The following is a 26,013-nucleotide window of genomic DNA, read 5'->3' as shown; positions in this document are numbered from 1 at the left end:
AGCATATCTTTAAAAAAAAAGAAACATTTCTACATGCTTCCCGTGCACACTGACAAAACTCCATACGGTGTAGCTTATCGTTTGCAGTAAGGCCTTGAGTTAGAGTTATGTGATAGGCACGATATTTTACCTTTTTCAAGAGCCTAAGGGCAGTTCTTCTAGGTATCCCTATTTCTCTCTCCATCTGCCTACTACTAATATGGGGATTGATGTGAATTGCTGCTAAAACAGTTATCATTCGTGCATCATTGTCGTAGTTGCGAGCTGACCTTACACGCATCAGGAGACCCTCACGGGCTCTTACTTCAATATATCGGATCACTGTATTGTTTGGTGGTCGTCGATCTGGATAACGGGTTTGATATAAAGCAGCAGCTTGACGATAATTTTTGCGACATTCACCCAAAATAACTAGCATGTCAACAATTTCGTTTAGAGTATAATCAGTCATATTCTTATGAACGACAATATTCCAGACAGTCAATAACAAGAAAGCAAGAAGTACAACAACTAATAATAATACTAATTCGTAGAGATAATAAGAATACGTACAAAAAAGTGTTTGACAGTTATATAAGTAGTCACTCTAAATCTTTGCTTTTGGCAGATCTGCTACTAACACTGTTTCTCATTTAACTCATTTAACAGGCTTCGTCTGTAGAATCTTGGTTCGAAGCTTGGAGGCACCATGTGCTATACCGGTGTGTGTATATTGGGCACAAGTGTCTGTTGAACCAATGCGAATGAGGCAATGGGGGTGTGTCTATTTTATGACGGCGTTCTACACGAGGATTCAGGAACAACGCTAATAACCGCAATTACTACGAACGTTTCTGTTTACAAAGTTTCACTACTTCGTTATTTCATAAGTCAAACAACATTGTTTTATTTATTTTGATGTCTGAAAACTATATTTTTCAGGTGGGTTTGAGAGTTTTGCTTGGAGCATTAAAGCTCGTGCGCAATGTGCTGTAGCAAGAGACTTGAATTTAGTTTATCACGTTTAGTCATCTAAAGCCCAGGCCTGGTTAGGGAAGCACGGATGAGGAAAGTCAGGGTCCGTGGCCTTTTACAGACGGTTCCATCCTCACATTCGTCTAGTGGAAGTGAAAAAACCAGATACTCGCACTCAGAATGTTCGACCGGACAACGGTTCGGGCGTACCCTTGACCCACCCAATGCTGTTTGGAAGGCAGACTTCAGGGATAGAGAATTGGTGCACTGAGTTAAAGCGGATGGCCACAGTTACACTTGGATTAACTATTAGCACTCATGTCATTTTGTGAGCTTCAGGAATGAGACTGTACGTACGTATATCTCCAAAATGCTTTCCGAAAAACCAGCACGCATTGCATAGAAGTTTCTTTGGCGAAGGAGATTGGCAAATTAATACGTTTGTAAGTTCCAGCAACTACATTATTCGACAACCTCTTTCTTATAACGTTCCTTCTGTTTTCGCATCAAATCATACTCAGCCATACAGATATCCGTTACCATTCAGATATAACTTCACCTTTTTTAGTCACTACAGCGTCATCCTTACAAACAAATGTTTCAACCACGCCATATCTATTTGTAGCGTAGCATTAATTTGCGAATTAAAGTAGAGTTCTCATTTGAACTTTCACAGTTACTTTCCACCCCACTCATATACAGAGCGCAAGGAGAGATTATTTTGCAGGGCTTGGATTTCTCTCTATACATTATGGATATTTTACTCTGACATTTTTATCTTTGTTCTATCATTCTCGAGCCATGGAATACCGTCCGTTGTTTTCTTATTTAATTTTGGTTATTTTCATTTATCTCTAACCGTATTCATACTATGGGCACTAGACGTTTTCTTAGACACAGTCACCATGTTTTGGCGATCATTTTAAAAACGGTGTCTCATGTCGAAAATATTCTTACAGAAGTTGCTTAATATTCCTTTGTCTATCTAACATGATGTTACACGCTTCAAGTTGCTATTTGAAATTTTCAAGTTGGCCCCGGATACCCTTCAGTTGGCCCTTGGAGTCACCGCGACAACTCCTCTCGATGTGCCTTACGTCAGTTACCTATTCGAGGTTTTCATCTATTGATTTATCTCCAATCGCTTTCATACTACGGGTACTTTTCTCTGACCCGGCGGCATTTTGTTTCGGCGGCCTTTTGAGAACAGTGCAATTTCACCTCAATCGTTTTCTCCTGCAAGATGTTTGATTTTGCAAGATTTATCGAACGAGCTACGACTCGACTCATGTTACTGTTTGAAATTTTGAAGTTAGCCCCCAAGACTCCTTCAGGGAGGCCACTGGGATTACAGGGACCACACCATTCGATATGCCCTATGATATTTACGTATTTCAATTTTGTTCCATTTATTTACCTTCCATGGTTTTCATACTACGGGTACTGGGTTTCCGAACCATATCATGGCGGCCATTTTGAAACTGGTGCTCCATATGGAACATCTTTTGGTACAGCGTTACTTAGCTTTCCAAGACCTTTCAAACGAGGTATTACTATAATATTCAGTGGCGGATCCAAGGGGGGCTATAGGGGCTATAGACCCCCCTTGACGCTCAGATATACATTGGATAAAAGGGCAAAATATGGTTCAGCCCCTCCCTTGATCATATCCTGGATCCGCCTGATCATGTGTGTACGAATGTTTTCATCTTTGTTGTTCATGATTTTACTCTTTTCAAAACAGTGAAATTTTACTAGCTTAAACAACTAGGATACATTAATACAATTGATTTCTAATATAAGAAAGTAGTTATTTAAAATCACGACGTTTAAAATGTGTGTGGCCGGTTGATTTAAGTAGAAGCAGAGAAATACACTTTCACAAGTAAAGAAAATATCTTTCATAGGTTCATGTCTCTACTTAGAAGAGAATGATCTTTCTATTATTGTAAGCAGCAGCAAACTTATCAACAACTTCAAGATCTAACGATTTAGCAATTTTCTTCCCAATGTAAAGTAATCTTAAGTTTCTCAACCTATCATCCGTCATCGAATTTCATATCAGTTATTGAATTGCGCATATATCTAATCTTTTCAAACATATGAATGACCTTTCACACGTAGCTCTAGAAACTGGTATAGTCACAGAGTAGATACCTAGCTTGTAAGTTTCTAGGAACGCGTTTTTGTAGACACAAAAAAGATCAACAAAATTCATCAAGAAATCAACTTTGGTTTTCTCTTGTCTTCGTACAACTTAATTGTGTTTGGGAATATTTTGACTTGACATTCGAACATGTCCAGATCACTTCCATAATACTGGGTCATATGCTCAGCAATGCTGTAATTTAAAGTTTTCACATTTTGGATGTAGCGCGGCGATTGATCTAATGATTTTACTACATGATCCAAAACGGTTTTTCATCTCGGTGATTGCCTTATCAATAGTGGACAAAAAATATCTCTAAGTATATTATATTCAGAAAATTCGTTTTCTACCTCCAATGAAGGAAGAAATTCATCCAAAATGAATTTGTGATACTTCGATGGAAAATGTCTAATTCGTGTCCACGAGGAACATCTATAGTCTATCTGTTTCCAGCTCTGGAATTTCAAGACCATTTTCTTTGCATATCTCCAAACATTCTTGATAAATTTGTTCGAATCTTGTTCGTTGACAATCATATTCTCCAGATCTCATCTCAGATAGCGTTTGAACCAGTGAATTCACAAGAATCAACCCTTCCGACATGTCAGTCTACTTGAGATAAAGTAAGCTCAAAGTTATAGCATGGCAGCAGTCATCTCAAATTTTAGCAACACGAAGACATTTCCTCTTGTATAGATCACAATGTACAGATCATTCTCTTGTTTTGATTTGGCCGTAGTTCAATTAGCTTTGATTACGTTTAACCTTAAGCTCTAAAACTGAGTAATGAATTTGCCTTTACTTCATTAAAATGATAAAGTGAACACTCTTTGAAGCAAAGAGAGGAAATATGTTTTTCTTTTCCTAATATGATTGAATAGAATAGACATTTCAATCAGGACTCCTTACAGAACAAGTATACTTAGCCTTTTCTTCCTTTCTTTCGTTTGGTACCTTCTTCAGTTTTTAGAATTAGACGTGAATTTAAATACACAAAATCTTCACACCCACACCAAATGGCCAAAGCTCAGGTGCAGAACTTTGACTTCAGATTCGGAAGATGGTGTCATCGATCCCTCGTGGATAAATATTTCGAGTTAAGAGTTTACCAAGATTCTTCCTCGATGCCACTAGGAATTTTTTGTGGCCAAATTGACTCATTTCTATCCTCTGAGACTCAGATGTTACAGTCCTAAAATAAATTCAAATGTAGTTGAAGTAACTTAACGCTACTATCCTGTAGTCGATGCTAAATTAATATTATTAATTTTGAGATTACATTTGAAGGAAGGATATAATTAGTATCCTGTTGAAAATTCATGTCACCACTGATTTACTGTTCTGCATATTTCTTACAACGTAAGTGTCTTAGAAATGCTTAATGCTTAATTTTCTCAAAAATGCATATTTTGCCGAAAAACAAATATAAATTGCGACAAAATTGGGTATTCACTGACTGAACTCACTGAATGGAATATTAGTTGACCAGTCCTATAAACTCCTGATATCTCTCTGATTACTAAACAGCAGACAACGGGATGACAACCTGGTCACGGTAGTAACTACCACTTTTTACACAAAATAACATTACTGGCGCTACCAAACTGTATTATCTCGGTATCGTACCTGATGATTACCAGGAGATCGTAACACTGGCTCTGTGATAAACTTCGGAATTTCTCTATGTAGTAGCATTTTTGGGATTAAGGTACAGTTGAAATCTTTTTAAAGAAATACTTCTGAACGATTTACTTACAAAGAATCATTAATTTTTACTACATTTCCCCAGGTTTTAGTTAGTAGTGTAAGTCCACGAAGCACTGACTCCGTTTTCCTTGGAGATCTCTAGTATTTCTTGTTAACAACGTAACAAAAGGTTTCTTCAGAGTGGCAACGCCCAAGAGCGTTTGGAAACTATACGAACTAGAGAAAAGACTAGAAGGTAGTCGAAAAAGAGAACCAGTATCGGTAGCAAATAGTAGGTGTTGTTAGTATTCAGTATTTTATTGTTCTCAAATAATCAAGATACGGATGACAGAGAGAATCATTATTTCAGAAATAATAAAAACTTTTGCTTTCTTCTTTCACTGTATATTAAACAAGACGATTCGATATTTAGATTATTTAATAATAATAATAATAATACCGGTAATAATAGTAAAAATAGTAATAATAATACCAAATTATTTAATGGATGTTATGCATTTCTTCTATAATCAATGGATTAATTACTTAGTGTACGAACTATAATAAGTAGTGTACGAAGACTTCTTTCGTTCAATGCACGTGTAATGTTTTACTGCAGTGTATGCTATTTGTAAATAAGCCTATCATATTTTAGTATGACTTATAGCATTCAAGCGAATGAGAATGCCGACTATTTTGCTTTTTTTTTCTGGTTCTTTGTCGGAAACAAAGGAGATACCCAGGAGTTAGATTTCTAGGCTTTCGGCATCTATGGCTATTTAGCCCGTCATGTTTGAGGGATGACGTCCCTCGGTGAGCACACTATCCGAGGAAAGGGAAGAAAGGAAGGATTGGGGAAGCAAGAAGTGGCCTGGGACCTATGTTAAGTACCACCCCGGCATTTGCCTCGTGTGAGGAAAAATCAGAAAACCTCATTCAGGGTGACTGGCCTGAAAAAACACTTTACACTTTTTCGACCTAGTATCCCCACCGGGAATCGAACACGGGACCGCTCGCACAGAAGGCGAGAGCGTTAGCGATTACGTTACGCGGGACCACTGGAGATAACCACATAAGGGACAGAGATTAAAAGGAACATTCAAGTAGTGAAGTCAATGGATGCACCTTACAGATTTCGATGAATAAGATCTTGGTATACTATAAACAAAAACGAGCCTAGACCAGGGGCGGCTTGCCTATAAGTGCTGCAGAGCTGCGGAACTACTAGCTATTTTAGTGGCATAAATGTATTTTCAATTGAGTTGAATTGTATTTAATTTAATCATGGTAATAACATGTAATGATGATATTTGGTCTAACGGTGTCCTGAAATTGTACTGCTGGATATTCTACATATCATAGTATTACTGGAAACACCTTCTGAAGCTTAATAATATTGCAAGAGTTGTGCATGGATTGCCCTATGCTTTAGCATTGAAACCAAAATCTTCACCAGCCGCACTGTATTACGTTTTCCTTGTTTCTTGGATAAGATTTACTAGAGCTGCACTCCCAGCAGCTCAGAACTCACGAATACTTCCGAAGAAGCCGAAGACACACGACATGTACATGAGGCTCCCTTCTCTTGTTTTTGATAACGGTGTTCAGTGTAATTGTTGTACGCTTTGAAAGTAATAGTATTCCATGTTCAAATTTGTGCAAATTTGAACAAACACAATTTGTGCAAATTTGAATAAACACAATTTGTGGGATAATTTTAAGGAAACCATAACCCTTAATTCTTCTATATTCTTCTATAATTCTTCTGTATAACCTTATAATTCTTCTAATTACCCCAATGACAATAGCTGAATAGAACGTTACTTCTCTAATTTTAAAATAGTTCAAACATTTTCGAGAAGCACAATATGCCAGGAAAGAATCAATGCTTTGGCTGCCTTATCAATCAAGCCGAACTTTAATGATAGAGTAATAGGATATTTTGTACAGCAGAAGACACGTCGGATAGACTTTATTTACAAACGATAAAATATTTATAATTCAGTAGTATTAATAAAATTTCTACCTGTAGACATTACGTAAATCCGAAATTGTTATGGTATCTGAAAACAGTGTTTCTTATGATATGGATATGGTATTTTTAAAGTTTGTTACACGCAACAGTGGCGTATTTAGGGAGGAGCTATCGGGATCAAAATCCCCCGAAATTCATTTAAACTTGTAGGCATCCCAAAAGAAAAATTAAGTGCTCATTCATATGCTGTGTATAGCTCCTCCCGAAACAAAATCCTAAATACGCCACTGACATCCAATAAGCAAAACAATAGTGTTTTGGTTGCGATACAGTAAAGTTTTAGATATATTTGTTAATTTCAATTATAATTGTCATTTACGTATAACGATTAGAGTGCTGAAAGATATGCGGTTCATGTACATTTTATAATTAATTACTGCAAACGGGAAATTTAATATACGAAAAACAAACTGTGCAGAACTACCTCAGATTATGGTATCGAGCCGCTACTAGCCTAGACCTATTTGACTTGGAACGCAGACTATTGCAACTTACGGTATTCTGCAGTTGGTAACGGTTCTCGAGAGATGTTTCGGTAGTAGTTTCACTTGTGATCGCTACCAACTCATCGTTTTTGACCTATAGCAGTATCACTCTGTATGGAGGCCACTAGCGGAGGCCAAGAATTTGAGCAAGAGGGTTGCCCCCTGTCCCTCCCTTGGCTCCGCCATTGTTTTGTCACTATCTTGGTGATCGAATTCCCTGGATTCAGTTACCTTTCTACCAAAATTGCCAACACTGATCAATTTGGTTTATAATGGGAAACAAAAAATATCATCGTGCTATTTCAATATCTTGGTATTATATAGAATTTAATATAATGTTTTCAGTTCAAACCACAAACTGTAACTGTATTTATATTAAATTATTTTGTATATTTACTAACAGGATCAGCTTAATGCGTGAAAGGGGTCTGCTGTCGTATCTGGCCAAGAAGTGGATTGTAAAGACAATTCCAATGAAAGGTTACGACACCCAGGTTGAAGCCATCAGCGTGCACCATGTGTGTTTAGTTTTTGTTGGATACTTAACGGCTGTTGTATTGTCTTTAATCGTAATATTATTTGAAAAAATATTTTGGAAATTCGAATCAAAGAAAAAATATATTCAACCGACATCTTTCTACAAGAGCAACAGAATTATATGATGTGTCATCTTACTTCCATACATTTACGCGCATATACCGGTATTGGTGCATTGCATTGCAGGTTCTTATGTGTGTGTTTCTTTGTCAGTCCCATAAAAAGTAACAATTTATCACTAATTCAATCAAATCTGGCTTTGTATATCCACTATCACAGATATTAGCTTTAATCTTGTAGTCAGTCTGAAACCAGCACTAGATTTTGAATCTGAGGTGCTCAATAAACTCTGGCTTTGAATATCCACTATCACAGATACTAGCTTTAACTTTGTAGTCAGCCTGAAGCTAGCAATAGATTTGAATCTGAAGTGCTCAATAAACTCTAGCTTTGTACATCCACTAATCACAGATATTGGCTTTAACCTTGCAGTCACTCTGAAGCTAGCACCAGATTTTAAATCTCAAGTGATCAATAAACTCTGGCTTTGTATATCCACTATCACAGATATTAGCTTTAACTTTGTAGTCAGTCTGAATCTAGCACTAGTTTTTGAATCTGAGGTAAATATATCTACCAGTCTCGTTACAATTTTGCATATACTCTAGGACTCCTGAACTACCTTTATAACTAATTTTGACATTTCGTAGTAATAAGTTTGGAGGGGCCTCTGCTCCACTCAAACGTTTTTCATTTTCAAAGAAAATACAAAACATGTATTCCCTTATTTTATGTCTAGTAAATTTGTGCGCAATTTCGTTCACTTCGGACTATTTGTTTATCCGCAATTGAGGTCGATTTTCAAACCTTTGGGAGAGCCCTCTTGTGAGCAAACGATTTATGTACGCACCTTTAGCGTGTGAAATCCGGGTTCGATTCCCGGTGGAGCTCATGTGGTTCGAATTCCACGTTAAGCTGTGGGTTTATGTCTCTTATAACCTAGCAACTGGAAGAAACGCTAAACCCAAAATCAAATCAAAACATTGAAACGTGTGGGTGGAGGTTTTTATCCCCAAGATCAGTTTTACGTAGAAAAAAGAACACGTATTCCATTATTTTATTTATAGTATCTCTCGACATAGTTTCGTTACAACCCTGCGTACTTTCGGAGTTCTGAACTACCTTCATTACTAATTTTGACATTTCAAAGTAATAAGTTTGGAGGGGCATTTGCTGCATCCAAACTTTTCTTGAAGGAAAATATGAAACACGTATTCCCTTATGTTAACTACATCTAGTATATCTATGTTCAATTTCATTCGCTTTAGTCTACTTTCTCCTGCGCTTTTGACGTCGAGTAATATTTTTTCGGTGGAGACTTTTGCTCCCAAGAACAGTTTTTCCGCAGAAAATAAACATTTATTCCTTTATTTCATACGTAGTATCTACCTGCCAATTTTTTTCGAAATCGGCTTGGATCACTAAGTAATGTTCCTTGTAAGAGGTACATTTAGCTCGAAACCAGCCACCCAGTTGATTTTTTAAACTTTGCTTCATCTTCTGTTAAGTATTTAACGTTATATATAATTTTTAAATGAGATCCTATGATACTGAAGCATTCATGTAGGATTGATTTATACCTAGGTATAACATTTTTGTTTGTTGAAATCTTGATTAATTCTCATTTGACATCTTTCTAGAGACCAACGGTCTGTAAGACGTGAACCAATATTTTATAGTCCTACATGCCAGAGATGGAGTGGGTCAAGTGTGTGTGGTCAATGCGTCGTGGGTCAACAGTACATGACCCATAATGACCTACTATGACTCACCGACATACTCCGCTCAGTGCATTGTAGACAACATCTTCTGAACACTGGTGAATTTGTCTACGATTTACTTCCAAGACTTCCATTTCTCTTCCTTTTTCATTTGTTTCTATTTATCATCTGGGATGAGTATATCTAAGTGAAAAAACTTTAGGCACTTTTGGCTATTTGATATTTGTAATTGTAATAGTAGCAATAGGACTTGCTACTTGGCTTTCAAGAGACAGTCAAATTTTACACTTTTTTCCCTTTACGTTGGCCTACTTTATCTTCATTTGAGACTTTCAACCTATTTTCCACTGAAAAGTATATATAATTCATCAAGGAAGTAATTATATATAGTAATTAAATTAAAATTCATAATAATATGGACCATGATAAAAACTTTACCATTTTATATCGTAAAGATCACATCCACCGGTATTGTAACCAAGCGATACTTGAGATATTGACCGTAGAAATTCAAACTTCGATTAGTACCAATTTCACAGCATTGTTTATTACAAGTGTAAACTCTTTATTCAGTTGTTGAGAGGTGGATCTGGATCATGGGTCAGAATTGGTCATGGTGTGTGGTGGGTAATGGGTCAAGTTTTCATTGACTCATGCTATCTCTGTTACATGTAACAACTTCATTCGCGCCGCATATTAAGGTAGAAGCCATGACCGAACAGGTACGTCTAGTTCGAGAAAACTTCGAAGAAGGGTAAAGTTAATTGAAATGAAGACAGTTACAAAATCAACGATACATTTGTACATTTTATTATTTTCTTCACAAACCTTGTATACAATCATTTACAACAATGTATCTATTGCAATTTTATCTCAATTTGGTCCGCAGATATTCTTTTCGAAGCATGTATATGCGAGAGATGCGCCTTATGTGAATAATAAATAATTGAAGATTTAATATTCTGTAAACTTAAGGTTTTTAAACAAAAAATATTGATAACCTCAAAACACTTGCATGTATTTAAGGTAAATTTTGGTTATGATAATGAGTGACTCCTTAGAAATGTACCTTCTTTGACAGTATGATAAGAAAGTGAGTTTTCCGTAATTATGTAACATATCAAGTAACAAATGAATGAAAGAGCACATTCCTAGCCAGTTTCATCTTTTAAGACTGTACTTCAGTCCTTGTTTTGGCTTTGTGTTTTTGTCAAGAATTATTGCATCGCATTCCTTAAAATAATTCGAGCGAATACGTGGAAACGTTTTAACGAATATATAATATTTATGTAAAACTGACAGTGATACTTCGTGTACGAATCTAAGATGAAATAAAATGTTTGCTCATTTAACCTTGAAAACTTACATGGAAAGCATTTGAACGGTTATGTTGAAGATGATTACAAAGAAATATTTCCAACTGAAAAATAACACTGATGGACTTAAAAATCACATGGTAGTATTTTTGCAATAAGATATTTCTAGCAGATTCCGTGAGTACGAGAAAATACACCAGATGAATTTACAAACTCATTAGGAAAGACAGACAGTATTTATCTTGAAATAATTTTGTTGCCTTCTGTTTGAAATTCAAAAACATTGTTAAATATTTTTTTTACGATTACATGGTAAATTATTTATATTCATAGTGAAGTTGATTTGTTTTGTAAACAAGGTATAAAAGGTATCAACTCGTGTTTGGCATCCAAATGACAGCAAATCAAAAAATATTCATTATATTCATGCATACTTTCCACTTACAGAACTATTAAACAAAGTGCTGTATACAGGAAGTTACGATACCTTGATGAATAAATAAATAGATATAGCTAAGGTATTTGATAATGTTATATATCACTTATCTGAACTGTAATAAAACATAGCATTCAACAAATTTGCAATATATGTGTTTGCATATTTCAAGTGGAAAATTGATCTCTCGTACTTCTTAAGGCACTGTTCGCATATACACGCTTCAAGAACGTAATACTTTATATACATTAAATATTTATATATCACAGTTTTTGGTAGTTAAATTTATCTTTTGCTATCAAATATTGGCTTTTTTTTACTATACATCTACATACGGATCCAAGAGAGTGATATTGTTATTTTTTTAATTCATTTGTCTCTTTAATGTTGATTACCTGTCATTTTCTAGGAGATAATAAATTAATCGATAACGTAAAACAAATTCTGACCATGGCATATACTATCTAATAAATAACGCTGTTATATTTATAGTTATATAACACTTATTTATTAGATAGTATATGCTTTGGTCAGAATTTGTCTTTTATTTTATAATAGAAGTTCCAAAGCTAGAATGAATGGTAATCGATTACGTAGGTCTGACAACTTTCAAATAAGTACAGATTCAATAAGAAACTCTTGTAAGCATATCATTACTGAAAGTGTTTTATGTTATTACTAAGTTTAAGCTTGATACTCATTTCAATATACGTTTGTATTTGTTTCTGGGAAATTTTATATTTTTTCTTTCATTTTTTATGCACTATAATTATTGCATTTTGTTATTTACGTGTTGGTAGTAAGTTTGAGGAACTTGGAAAGAGTCAAATTGAAGTTGATACGTACTAAATTTTTTTTAAGACACATGAGCTAAGCGTAGACTCTGGAAAAATGAGTGCTGGACAATTTGAACCAATTGTTTTAATAATGATAAGTGTATATTTGCATTTTTATTTTTATTTGCAATACTAAAATACACATTGTATTTATATCGTGTTTTAAAAACTTAGAAAAGAACGTCCAATGTGTTTAATATTCCTTATTCCTTAACGATTATTATGGTATAATTAGTACTTAGGTATATGCATAAATGCTATGTAAAATCTTGCTAGTTTGTAGAAACTTAATGAAATGCACTTTCGACTTAAGTTGTTTTAATTTAATAAATATACTTTCAAGTTCCATAGTTGTATCTCAATAAAATACACGTTTCTAATTTAAATGTTTTATCTCGTTTATTTAATGACAGTTCTTATGTAAGTCAATTATAAATAATCATTATTATGTAATAATGGAGGATTTTTGTTCTGCCTGCTCACCCAACACAAGTACATGCTAAGCATATATAAAGAATGTTCCTCGAGGTACATTGGAATATACATGATAGGTACTTGAATAGAGAAATTATGTGAAATTCACATGAAGGAAATAGTTACCTCTGCCCTAAAGTACATCCCTGTCATATATTGAGGAATGTACCGGAAATGTACTTGACACATTTACTGGCATGTGTAAGGATTATACTAGGCATGTGTCAGGAATGTCCCTTTAAATACATAAGTATGTACCTGAAAGATACCAAATAAAGAAATCGTGTGCTGTATACGTGCTACGAAAATATTGATGTCCGTAATTTGAGAGTATAAGTGGTATGCAGAACATGTGAAATAAAAACATGTCACGTACATACACTACCAATATATATATATATATATATATATATATATATATATATATATATATATATATATATATATATATATATATATAAGTTGTTGAACTTTCATACGTAACTTACCTCGAAGAAACAGAAATTTTGTAGATGATGTTCTTAATTTATTTTATATAAATTAAACGCAATCAGTACACACCCCACGGTGAACTACCGTCTTCTTTCAAACCTGCCTTTTTCCTCGACTAACTGCGTCTGCGCGGGCGTAGACAAATGAGTGTCGTAATGCGAACCAACGTACGCGCGATCGGGCCGTGTTAGATGAAATATGTGCTATTCACATTCCTCACATACCAGTAAAGCATGTAAAATATCTTTCAAGTGTCAGAAATTCCTCGAAGATTACTTACCTAGCGACACTTGCTGAGAATATGAAACATACATTCCTCAAGTACCAGGTACGTAAACGATTGTTATGGAAGTTAAGTAGTACGCACCTAGCATGTACTTAGTTGGGTTGGGCATATGCTTCATTACCAAAGTAACCAAATGGAAAGACTTAGACTGTAGAATAGCGATAGAATGGCAGGTTATCTATCGCCTGTTGTTCAGTAGAATGTAGAAACAAACCAGAGACTAAGAGTCAAAGGGGTGGTTGAGTATTAGAATTGGATATGCCATGGTGTATGAGAACAGACTACAAACAAGTTCTCATCACCACCTAATTGAACATTCCATAATGATTGTGCAATACGTTATTTTAAATAACCGTTTAAATAAGCTGGACTTTAGAAGTCGTCCAAATTCGCCGAAATAGATTATTACATATACGTACAGGAGACACTTTTAACTTGCGATATACGTTTCATAATGATCAACTTGGAAGAAATGTCTGTGTGTTTGGCACATACAGAATGCGTCGTCCACTTAGAACTTGAGAGCAAAAGTGAGGTGTACAGAATACTTTGAATGAATATTTCGTCTAAATTGTGGAGAACTGTTCATTCAGATAAACCAATTGTACTGTATGTGTGTATTATAGAAGATGTGCCTTAACATTCTTCGATATTGCTCTTATATAAATAATCAACACATTAAGATATGCATCATACTAGATCGTTGTGGCACAGTCATAGGAAAAATACTCTTGGACGCGTATGTATTGATAGTATTCTTTAAGCCTTATTGATATTTCCATTTACTACAACTATGTGCAATAGATCGATGAACTATCAAAAATCAGAGTTTAAATCCAGTAATTGCTGTTCGAAGAAAGATAATTGATTGGTATTCCTCAAATTTAATACTTTATGGAAAGAAAATTTTACAGTAGTTTTCAGAAACTCTAAACCCTTATTCGTAGGTAAGACAGTGCTAAACGAAGGAATAGAAAAAATGTAGAAAACTATTAGTTCGATATATCAAAATAGGCTGTATATAATAGCCTAGAACAGATGGTGTATTCAAGTTTTCTTCTTCAACTTCACGGTGCATTCATGGGAAGCATCCACCGCAATGTTGGTTACTATGCAATTTTGACATACATATAAAACACCATTAACACTATACAGGGCTTTTTCAACAGCAAACCTGAGAAATTGTAATGAATAATATTAAAGAAATATTTGTCAACTGGATTTAAACTCCACTTACTTCAAATGCATTTGGTCTCCAAGAATCAAATACCTTTTGAGCGCTTAACACGAGGACAAAAATAACATTCACACACTTTTTTCTGTACCTCGTAACAATAGATTCATAAATTATATGAATAATAATCTAACAGTTTTACTCTGTGACTCTTATATAAACAAACAATGAAATTACACACAACAGCCGCACCGAAATTTACATATTCACAATTATTTACAATATTCTTACTAGACACAGTTCAAGAGAATGTTCTAGTAGAGTTCTTCCCTGTACAAAACGTATTATTTCGATCCTAAAAACTCTACATCAAGGCACGTATGTGTGAATGTTCCTTAGTTTGAATAGGCACTCATGATAACATTTTACTTTATGTTTAACCATCAAATAGTCCTTGTCATAGTGCCTAACTCATTCAGGTCAGCTACAGAACTTTTGTTACTGATAACGAACTTATTCCAAATTCCTACACTCACGGTTTATACATAAACTATACCTTAAATTAATTTAACTTCTCTTCTTCAATGTACTTGGTTTCATCCGATGCTGTAACATAATGAAGACAATTGTTAGTGTGGTCTTACGTTTAAGTTGATGCATATTCTTTATACATATTAATTTCATTAGTTGCATAGTAAGCTTCATTGGAATATATTCAGTAGTTTATTACTCGTATTCACAACAATCAATTCAGAACATTGCAAACCACCCACATGTTATCTGCATTTTATTAAAATAATTGTATGTTAAATACCGTATTTATACGTGAATCTAAGACGCCCTCAAATGTAAGACGCGCCTCAAATGTTTGAAGAAAAATGAAACAAATCATCGAAAATAAGATGAAAATGAAAAATCCTATACTGCATTGATTTTAAAGAATTAAAAAAAGGATTAATAAGCATGGAAAAAGAAATAATGTTATGGGAAAGTAAAGAAACCTTGAACTTACTGCTGGAATTTACGGTATATTCATGTGCATCTGCTGGCACTTTTTTTTTTTTCATATATGATTACGGTACAGCACTTGCTTGCATCAGTTTTATAGCAATCCATTATCGGTATCATATTATACCAGTATGCACAATCATGTCCAAAATTATTGTCGCATGTCTATAAATATGTTCTTCTAGGAATATAATTTGATAACGAATTCGCCCGGTATTTCTTATAAGGTTAGTATGTGTATAATCGGCAAAGACATTTGTGTGGCAAATTTCATGTCAAAAGAGCAGTAAATAAGAATAATAAAACGAAAATAAAACATTTATCAACATTTTGTTTCACTCATTCTAATTTTCGTATTTTTAATTCTTTTCCTATGAAATTTACCACAAATATACATTTCCCGATCACATAGTATCACAGTATCAGTGTAAGTACCCTGCAAAATCATTATCAAATTATATTTTACAAGAAGATGGTTATAGATATGCGACAATCATTTTGGACATGAGTGTACATACAAACAAACAAACAAACAAATATTAATTCAGTAATTATTTAAGATTGTTTCTTTTCTTCTGCTTTGCACTCACACTTGCAAAAACAACACTGACACGTTACTGCTCATCATCTGTCTCCTCATTGGCATCACTATCTTTTCCAATTTTTCCACATTTGATGGCCAAATATATACAAAATACACATTCTTTACAGAATCATGATTAACGGGATGAGCAATTTTTGGCAAAACTCCATCTTAATCTGGCATAAATTTTCATAACTCAAATCTAAGAATCACTTTGATTTTAGAAGCAGAAAAAATCAACAAAAAAGTGCGTCTTAGAATCGCGTAAATACAGTAACTTTAGAAGTTTTTTCCTAATCAAAACAAAATTCAGAAAAAAATAGATTGAAAAACAAAAAGCACAATATAATTTCTTCAACAAGTAGCCGAAAATTATGGGAATTCAAATAGAGTCGGTATATATAATGTCATTTATGCGGATACTAATTTTTCTTTACTATAGTTTTTCTCAGCATGTTAATGTAATTAAACAAGTTATTTAGAATACTACTTTTTGCGCTTTTATTAAGTATTTAAACATTAACACACTTCAGCTCTAACACTTGCTTGTGATCCACTGAAGCGGAAGAGATAATTCTACATTACGAAAGGATAGAAATGACAATCACTCTGGTTCGTAGTATTGTACAAAATCAAAGGCATACTGTTCCGTTCTTTTGATTTTTTAAATACAAAGCTTTTTTTTTTTTTTTTTTTTGAACAAGCTCCTTTTTCTAGCTATAAAGTTGAAATTACTTTTAATTTAATCTCCCAAGACCGGAGTAATTTTTTTTTTTATTAACCACCCGTTCAAGCAGTTAGCATCGTCGTCATTTCCTTCATTATTTACTTCATATATACTTTTAAGATAAAACTAGCTTTTAACAGCATAAAAAGTCATGATCCTTATTAATAGATCATAGTAACTCTTACAACATTACAGATGCACCCTTAAGCGACAACTTCCATATGAGCATTCCCACAATATCATTTAAAATTTGTACAAGACTCCTAATATATATATATATATATATATATATATATATATATATATATATATATATATATATATATATATATATATATATATATATATATATATATATATGGTACCGTATATATATATATTGTTTAGGTACACAATGTAACTTCCATACGTACAGACTGAAAACATTTTAATAGAAATATCCACATCATAGCTATACTTTTCCACATTATAGCAGTTTCTGCCCAAATCTACTAAATTTTTATAACCCTCATTTTTCAATTCCAATAGTATTTATAGCAATCATTATGCAAGAAAAATTTCAGCAACTTTTGTAGAAGATGTCTTAAGAAAGTGCATTAGTAATAAAGGCATGAAACTAACGTTATTATTTCCTTGAACAACAAACAATCACATTTGAATAACTTCGTAAATACTAGATATTAAAGTTACTCTTACCTATATAAGATCCAAAGTGTTAAGTTCGGTTTTGCCTTTTCTTCTCCCATTTTTCTTGTCAGTAACAGGTAAAGCTTCTAACCTCGTTGGTCTTCGTATCGACATATCCGGAGATACAGAAAAGCCATTTCCTGTTCATAGAATATGCATTTGCATTAAATTACATGTGTAAATCATTCATAATTAGTTGTCTGTTTTGGTAGAATATTGTGCAGCGAGAGACCTAATATTTGTTAAATTAATATTACAGAGTAGCATACATTTGAATCACGCTCGACTCTAGCCATAGGAGCTAAATACACGGTTCTGATTGGTTGAAGTTATCCGTTTCTCGCCACGTGGCATACATATAGCACGAATCAAACAGCCAGCTGCTGTTGGTCCTCATGGCCGAGCATGCTAGTGCACGGGCTGGTAATGAAAATTGCTTTTGGCGTGGGCTCAAACCCGCCCCAAGGAAAGATTTTTTATTTTTTAAGTTTTAACAATACATTTATCATTAGAATAAAATAAAAATGATACTCATTTGCCCTTGTACAAATGCACAAAAAGTGATTTATTTACGTTACGAAACATAGCTGAGCGAGCGAAGGGAGTTAGAAGCTCCGTACGGCTCGTTTTGTTCCTTGACTCCCATAATAATACCACGTGACATTACGTCACGCTCGGGTGGTGCAACTTCGATATAAATCTACCCTCACCCGCTTTCTTGTGACCAACTTAATTAAGGTAGCGCGTGAAACAAAATACTTGTATATTGTACAGAATAATAGGGTTAAGTTCCAAAGTTGGGCGTCCGTTTGCAGCAAACTTTTTAAAATTTACAGAAAGGATATGGATAATTTGATCGTTTGTGTGCTTGATAATATATAAGAGTCTCGAAAAATCTGTTTATTTGTTATATATAAGCGGTTATGAACATCGGACTATACGGCGAGCGGAGGGAACTACTTGGCGCAAGGTAACTGAACAGTTGTAGGAAAGAAACGAGCATTTATGTTATCAACATGGCGAATGTACAAGGGCAATGAACTAACAGTTTTAACATTTATGAAGCAATACGTTGATAACGAGCAAAATCTTTTAAAAGTTTGTGAAGAGCACGGATTAATGAAACTAATAACAAATTGCAGAAAATATGGAAAGGAGATAACAGCGAAAAAACCTGGCGAAAGCGGACGCCCCGGAATAAATGTCGAATAATGTAACAGGACACCAAACTTTCAGTTTATTTAGTTTTATGTATTTCTTCAAAGCCAGAAGTGTCAAACTATGAATACTGAGCACAAATATGCTTCATGTGAAAAGTGTTACTAGAGGTGCGTCGTGAGGGGTGTTACTTCGGTAAAAAGTAGTTTTTTTCCACTTCAAACTAAAAGAAAATTCTTTCTTAATGCACTATTTGTAGTATACAAAACATTTAATTTTCCTTACCTTAGTTTCAAGCTATAAAGCTTTATTTTTACAAGTATGACTTCCCTCATAAGCCGCCTTTGAATATAATCATTTCGAAGGAAACGTTTGTTGAGTAAACTGAATCACTTTTTCATCTTTGAATTACTTTTGGTCATAAATGGTTTAAGATCAACTGCAGAAGTGGCAGTAAAGAAATATATTTAAGGGTCTACCTGTGTATGTATGCGATACCGCAATGTTATAATATAATATGAATTGTAAATTGATGCCAGAACAACATTCACCTCATCTTGTGATCACAATTCTTGAAATTAAAGACGCGATTTCTAATGAAGTTTCCTAATATTTGTTAGAAAAATTGCTGATAGAAAAATGGATTCTAAATTATCTTATTAAATAATGTCAGCGTAATTATACAATATTATTGTAAGTACATTTGTCACTTTCATCAGATAAAACAGTGTGCGAATTTGCGCACAACAAAGTTTTCTTTAAATTATAATAGTAAAATTTCTAACGCTACACAATAATAAGTAATACTGTACAGGGTGTGCCCAAAAGAACTTTACAACTTTGAAAAGTCATCTTGATTTATTTATTTAGTTTACAGACATGGTTTTGGTGACATTTTGTACCAAAATACGTCAAGTTTTTATCTTATACCTAAAGAGGTTCAATGTGGCTTCCATTGGTGATGAAACAGTCGATTTGTTGCCAAAGCCGCTGCAGAATGTCAGGTGTCGTTTAATTCTTGCATCATTTGTAATTTGTATGGTTTGAGATGCAACCATTTTCCCAACACACGCCAAACTGTCATGCGTGGGGCGCGCAGCTGTCGAGAAGCACGCTGGGTTGATTTTGTTGGACTGTTCACAAAGCTTTGTGTCACTTGTTCTACGTCTTCAGACGTACGGGGATGACCTAGAGATTTGTTGCATCTTACCGAACATCCAGTTTCAATAAAACACTTACGTCACTGGTAAATAGTAGGCTTACTGGGAGAATCTTTACCATACTTCGTACGAAAATTACGTCGCACAGTTGTCGCAGACTTGGATTCTTCAAACCAAAACACACAGCTAACACGCTCGGGACCAGTAAAGGCAGCCATCTTTGCTGCAACTGTCACTAGCGCTTGCGGTGGCTTGTTTCTGAACTAGTGTACTATGTGAGTCAAAACTTGATGTATTTTAATAGAAATTCACACAAAATTATTTCTGTAAGATAAATGAGTTCTCAGAATTGCAATGTCCTTTCTGGTACACCCTGCGTAATAGTGAATGCTTTAACTTGTAAATTAGACTATACTATTTAAATCAAGATTTTAAATAATAGTCATTATCTCAGAAAATTTAACATTTTCGAGAAAACTAAAATCTTTCAATTTATGGAAACGTGTTATTCAGCTAATTAAGGAGATAATTTATTCAATAATATATACACATATGTTCGTTTATGTACCTATCCATCCTCCACCAGTGGTTCCACCATTTGATGTATTGGATCCCCAAGATGTGTTGAAAAACCCTCCATTTATGGATGTATTTAAATTTAATCCGTTTAGGGTCTGAAATCCATTTTGACTGATACTGGCATTTAAAATGTTGTTAGCAGCCTTGTTACGATTGGCGTAATCTGTAGATATAAATAAGAAACATGGAATATATTCAATGTCAAGAACTAAATTTAGTTATAGATGAAAAGTTTCTTAAATCTTACATAATGAAAAATATTGAACAACTTTGTAATGTCCAGTGGGTGCAATTAATATTATATATATATTAACGGAGAAATAAACTGTGAATCTTGAATAGGTATATGAAGTAAATTACAATAAGTTAATTTGCTAATGAAGCTTATAAAATATTAACGTTGATTACCTGTTTTGCTGGGTTGAAATTAAAAACCTTAAATGCACAACTCATTATGTCGTGTGATTGGTAAAAATGACAATAAAAATTAAATATTATTATTGTGAGCTGAATTTGGATTTAAAAGGCATCGGAAGTGTCACTCTTCATCTCAGCGACCTCGAAAACTGTGGATTCGACACTGATATTGACCATTTTCGATTATTTTTCTGTATCTCTTCCTCTCCCAAGTTGTGACGCTGAATTTGGATGTAAACGGGATTTCAAGTATCACTCTTCATCTCAGCGACCCCGAAACAGTGATTTATCTACACCCCGCAGCACCCCCTAAAAGTTTTGGACACCCCCTGGAAATAAATTCCTTACACCCCCAACTAGGGGATGCAATATTAAAAAGTTTTATTCTCGTTCTTGCCTAAAGCTAGGGTTGCCATATGTCCGTATTTTATACCGACTATTTGTAATTTTGGGTCTGCGTCCGTGTCCGTACCATACAAAGCATTAAATAGGAAAATGTCCGTATTTGACAGTTTTTGGAGCTTCCCAAAAATTTCTGAGTCGGGAATCGTTAAAATCTAGGCCGAAAAGAATTGTGTTTTCATCATAAAAGTTATCTTATATTTTAGTTACTATTAATAAAGTACGTTATGTTTTTTAAAAGTGTCTTATTTTCCAATTCCAAGTTTCTTTAGGTTAGAATTAATATACGTAATCTAATGGTATGATTTATTATATTTGCGTTAATGAAAAAAAATATAAAATATGTTAGTTTCCAATAGTGTTTTAAGTATTACAGTAAACAATTGTGTGATAACGTGAAAAGGTGATTTTTAGGTAAGAAATTTCAAAATATTTATTCTGTGTTTATTCACCGTGTCTTTGATGGGGCGTCACTTTAAGGCTTGTCCATATTTTGGATCGAAAAATTAATGCCAAGCCTACCTAAGCCCTCCAGGACTTTGTAGAAAGTATTTTAAATGATTTTATCTTTAGGCAGAACGGGAATTCCCTTTCTACCTAATCTTTGGAGATAGCGAATTCTATGCGAGCAGGACATCTTTATGAAAATGCAGCACCGAAAAGCTTGACTCTTAGCGTGTTTGTATGCAGATCGGAACTCATGTATAAAATAGCTGTAGTAATGAGGGCGGGAACTAAATCCAAGCGGTCAAAATGCAAGGAAAATTCTGACGGGGACAAAATCACGGGTGTATTTATTGGATGTACCAGTACATACCCTATGCTTCAATTGTCACATATTCTAAAATGTTATCTGTATATTTTTCAACTGAAATATTGTTTTCTTCTTTCTTGTAAAATGCCGAAAGCTCAAGAAAACGTAAAATTATTACAATAAAAGGGCAAATTAGCTTTAATTACTTTCACACATACCCACATGAAAAGTTATGGGTATTCCTATTTATTATATCTTTAATACATTTGAAATACATTTAGCATATTACAGTAAGACCATTCATTTTAATTACGAAACGTAACTGTGATGCTATTTGATTTTTAAAAAAGTAGTTCTTGAGTGGTAGCAAATAGCAGTCTTTTATTTTGAGTAATGTATAAATATTTATTTTATTTATTTATTTATTTGTAAAAGGTATACAGGATTACAATGCTACAATAGCCTTATTAACATAATATTTTAATATGATACCATTATTCTAAAATAAAATAGACAAGAAAGTAAAATAAAATAAGCAAGCTACAGACAAAACGAGACAAGATAAAAAAAAATACAAAATGCAAATAATGATACAACAAATAAAAAATAAATGTAAGTATACGCACTTTCCTCAAACCGGTACATATATTAGAAATGCACTACAAATATTAGTTTGAATTCATTATTTCAATTCACAAATATTAATTTCAATTCAATACTATTCCATATAAAGGACATACCAATAGTGTTTTAGTTAGTGTTATTATCTTTCGAGTGTACACATTACGAGCAAAATCCATTTGAAAATATTAAGCCAGAGAGCTCCAAATCCATATATAATTGTTTAATTTTTGCATGAAAATGTGATTCAGTATCGAAAAATATATCACAATATTTCGACACAAAATTTTACAGTTTTAAAGTTCTAACAATCGATTAATTTTTGTGTTGAGTAGTTCTTGAAAATGAAACACAAAAGAAGAGATCGTATCTAGGCCTAAGGCCTGGTACATATAAAGAAACCTGAGAGAGTAAAGAAGGACAATCTATTTTATTGTTAAATAGTTTTTTCAGAAAAATCAAGGACAGTACTGATCGGCGAACTCTAAGTGAAGTTAGTCTAAAGTATTCTCTTAGTATAGTATTGGATAAATAATATGGGTGATAACTTTAGACGTTTTCATATAATTCCATATGACAGTAATATATTCTGCTATGATAAAAAAACATAGAACCAGAAATACACCTGAACTGGAAAAATAATAATTAATCATTTTACTTTAATAATTCCTTATTTATTCACCGAATAATAAACGACAACAAGCTCACAGACAAATTAAGTTACACGCTTTTCTTCTACATTATAAAAACGGCTACTAACGAAATATGCTAACACTTTCCATCCACTACAACATTCTCCTCCTCTTTTTTTTTTTTTTTTTTTTTTTTTTTTTTTTATTCAGGCGTATATCTATCTGGACATCTGCGCTGCCGCTCGGAGCGACGTAATGACGTTCCATCCTCCTTTTTTTCTGATAATAATGGTGGACCAAGATTATTGGGCAAGGTTTCAGTTTCCAAATACCACCAAAAATTATCAGGAGACCTATTTATTTATTGTAAAAACAACACAACAGGCGTCCTGCCCATTTACAGTGTTTGTTTACATATATGGTAAAATATCATTATTTTTACAGAAGAAAATATACAGAAATTTTTATTGTTTCATTAATTAACTCAGCTCATCATACTACAAATTGTGTTCCTAAACATTTTTTCAGACATATTGAATATGTCTATCATTTCACACTTTTCTTCAATATTATTGTAGTGAGAGCTCATTCTCCATAAAGGGGATTTATACAGGATGTCAGTGCGTGCTTTCTTACAGTACATGGTACTACTATTGCTTAACCTCGTTCTAGACGTCGGAACATGCAGAAATATATTAGAACTTAGTTCTATGCAATCAATTTTATTATTTATTATTTTATGTAGAAAAACTAAATCATTAACATACCTACGTTGCTCTAATGTCGGTATATTGAAATTGTTTGTTAGTTCTGGGTATGATATGTATGCTGGGTACATTCCAGTTTTTTTATACATTAGTAATCTCAAAAACTTACACTGCACTCTTTCAATCATTTGGATATATTTTCCATTATGAGGAGTCCAAATAACAGAAGCGTATTCCAGTTGGGATCTGATATACGAATAATATAGTTTCAAAATTGTCATGTGGCTACGGAAGTCTCTACTTACACGACAAACAAATCCAAGACTCTTATAAGCATTGTTTGCAATAGTTTCAATGTGATTTGCGAAAGTCAGTTTTGGGTCGAAGGTAACACCAAGGTCTTTAACAGTTTCCGGCCTACAAAGATTTATACCGTCAATAGTATAATCATAATTTATGTATTTTCCTTTTCTAGTAAATGTAATAGCTTTACATTTAGTTATGTTTAGGCTAAATTTATTCACGTGGCACCAGTGTTTTACATTTTCCAAGTCTTCCTGGAGGTTTTTACAGTCTTCAAGTGATTTAATTTGAGTATATAATTTTAAGTCATCTGCAAAGAGTAGAGTATGCGATTTCTTGATGTGCTTAGTTATGTCATTGATAGTGATGAGGAATAATAAAGGTCCAAGGTTTGATCCTTGCGGTACTCCCGATGTAGCATTAAATTTTTTGGAGATATGACCTTTGTAAGCTACAGATTGTTTACGATCACGTAAGTATGATGTGAAAAGTACTAATGCTTGCTTAGAAAGATTCATAAGAGCTAGTTTTTCAAGCAAAATGTCGTGGTTAACTAAATCGAACGCTTTCTGAAAGTCTGTATAGATTACATCCACCTGCCCTCCTTTGTCTAGTTCTGAAGCTATAAAGTTTGTTATAATTGTCAAATTAGTTGAAGTGGATCTATTCTTGAGAAATCCGTGTTGGTATACAGAGATACTGAATCTAACATGATTAAGTAAGCGATTGTGTATTATATATTCATAAATTTTTGCAAATGGGGATAGAATTGCAATTGGTCTAAAGCTTTCTATATTTTTAGCATTGCTAGTTTTTGGAATAGGACATATCAAGCTTTCTTTCCATCGGTCTGGAAAAACATTATATTTTACGGACATGTTTAATAGTATATGTATAGGATGTTTTATGATATCAATAGTTCCCTTTATTATGTAGGGTGGGATACCATCAGGGCCACACGCTGTTCTAGATTTCAACCTTTTAATGGCATGTTCTATTTCTGATATTGTTATTTCAGTGATTTGGAAAATATCGAGTGATATACTTCTAGGTTCGTGTGACATTAGAGCATCAGTGTTATAACTCACAGGTTCATGATTGTAAACAGACTTAAAATAATGTGCAAAAGCCTCCGCAATATCCCTGTTACACTGTAGACTTTCACCATTATACATAAGGGGGCCATTAGTCAAATGCCTTGTTTTATTTTTGATAAAATTCCAAAAGTTTGTTGGATCATCTGCTATGCAATTCTCGGAGTTAGCAACGAATTCTTTGTATGCTTTCGCAATTTTTGTCTTTACCTCCGTCCTTAAACTACAGAATTTATCACGGTAATATGTATTGTTGTCTATTGTGTTCTTCCACTTTTTGTGATAGTACGATTTTTGTTTGATTTTTCGAATTATTTCTGAGTTAAACCAGACAGGAAAGATTTTATTACTGGGATTCTTTTTAGTTGGAATGCATTGTTTAAATACGTCGTTAATTAATTGATAAAAAGTTTCTACAGCCTTATTTACGTCATTTAAATATGAAAGGCAATTAAAATTAACTTTTGAAAGTTCTAAATACAATTTATGATAATCGGCTTTTCTGAAATTAAAACCAGATGATCTATTGTTTACTTTTTG

General features: G+C 33.6%; 1 protein-coding gene across 8 annotated transcripts in view; it reads right to left on the bottom strand.

Moving 5' to 3' along the window:
* Positions 1-13,180: 13,180 nt before the first annotated feature.
* The window catches only part of LOC145690786 (osmotic avoidance abnormal protein 3-like), a 311,449-nt gene continuing 298,616 nt past the window's right edge, over positions 13,181-26,013 (bottom strand). For 4 of the 8 annotated variants that reach the window (XM_081766046.1, XM_081766048.1, XM_081766047.1 and 1 more), the window contains exons 16-18: positions 20,533-20,706; positions 17,656-17,786; positions 13,181-15,247 (exon numbers count right to left, since the gene is read on the bottom strand). In XM_081766046.1, coding sequence (XP_081622172.1) covers positions 17,656-17,786; positions 20,533-20,706 — 305 coding nt within the window. In that variant the 3' untranslated portion in view covers positions 13,181-15,247. Of the gene's footprint in view, positions 15,248-17,655; positions 17,787-20,532; positions 20,707-26,013 lie in introns of those variants that run through there. The other 4 variants (XM_081766050.1, XM_081766051.1, XM_081766052.1 and 1 more) reach the window with 2 other exon arrangements.

Source organism: Thermobia domestica, chromosome 7, assembly GCF_964235325.1.
Source record: "Thermobia domestica chromosome 7, izTheDome1.hap1.1, whole genome shotgun sequence".
Classification (NCBI taxonomy): domain Eukaryota; kingdom Metazoa; phylum Arthropoda; class Insecta; order Zygentoma; family Lepismatidae; genus Thermobia; species Thermobia domestica.
The sequence above is the reverse complement of the archived record's forward strand: the minus strand, read 5'-3'. Positions and strand labels throughout refer to the sequence as shown.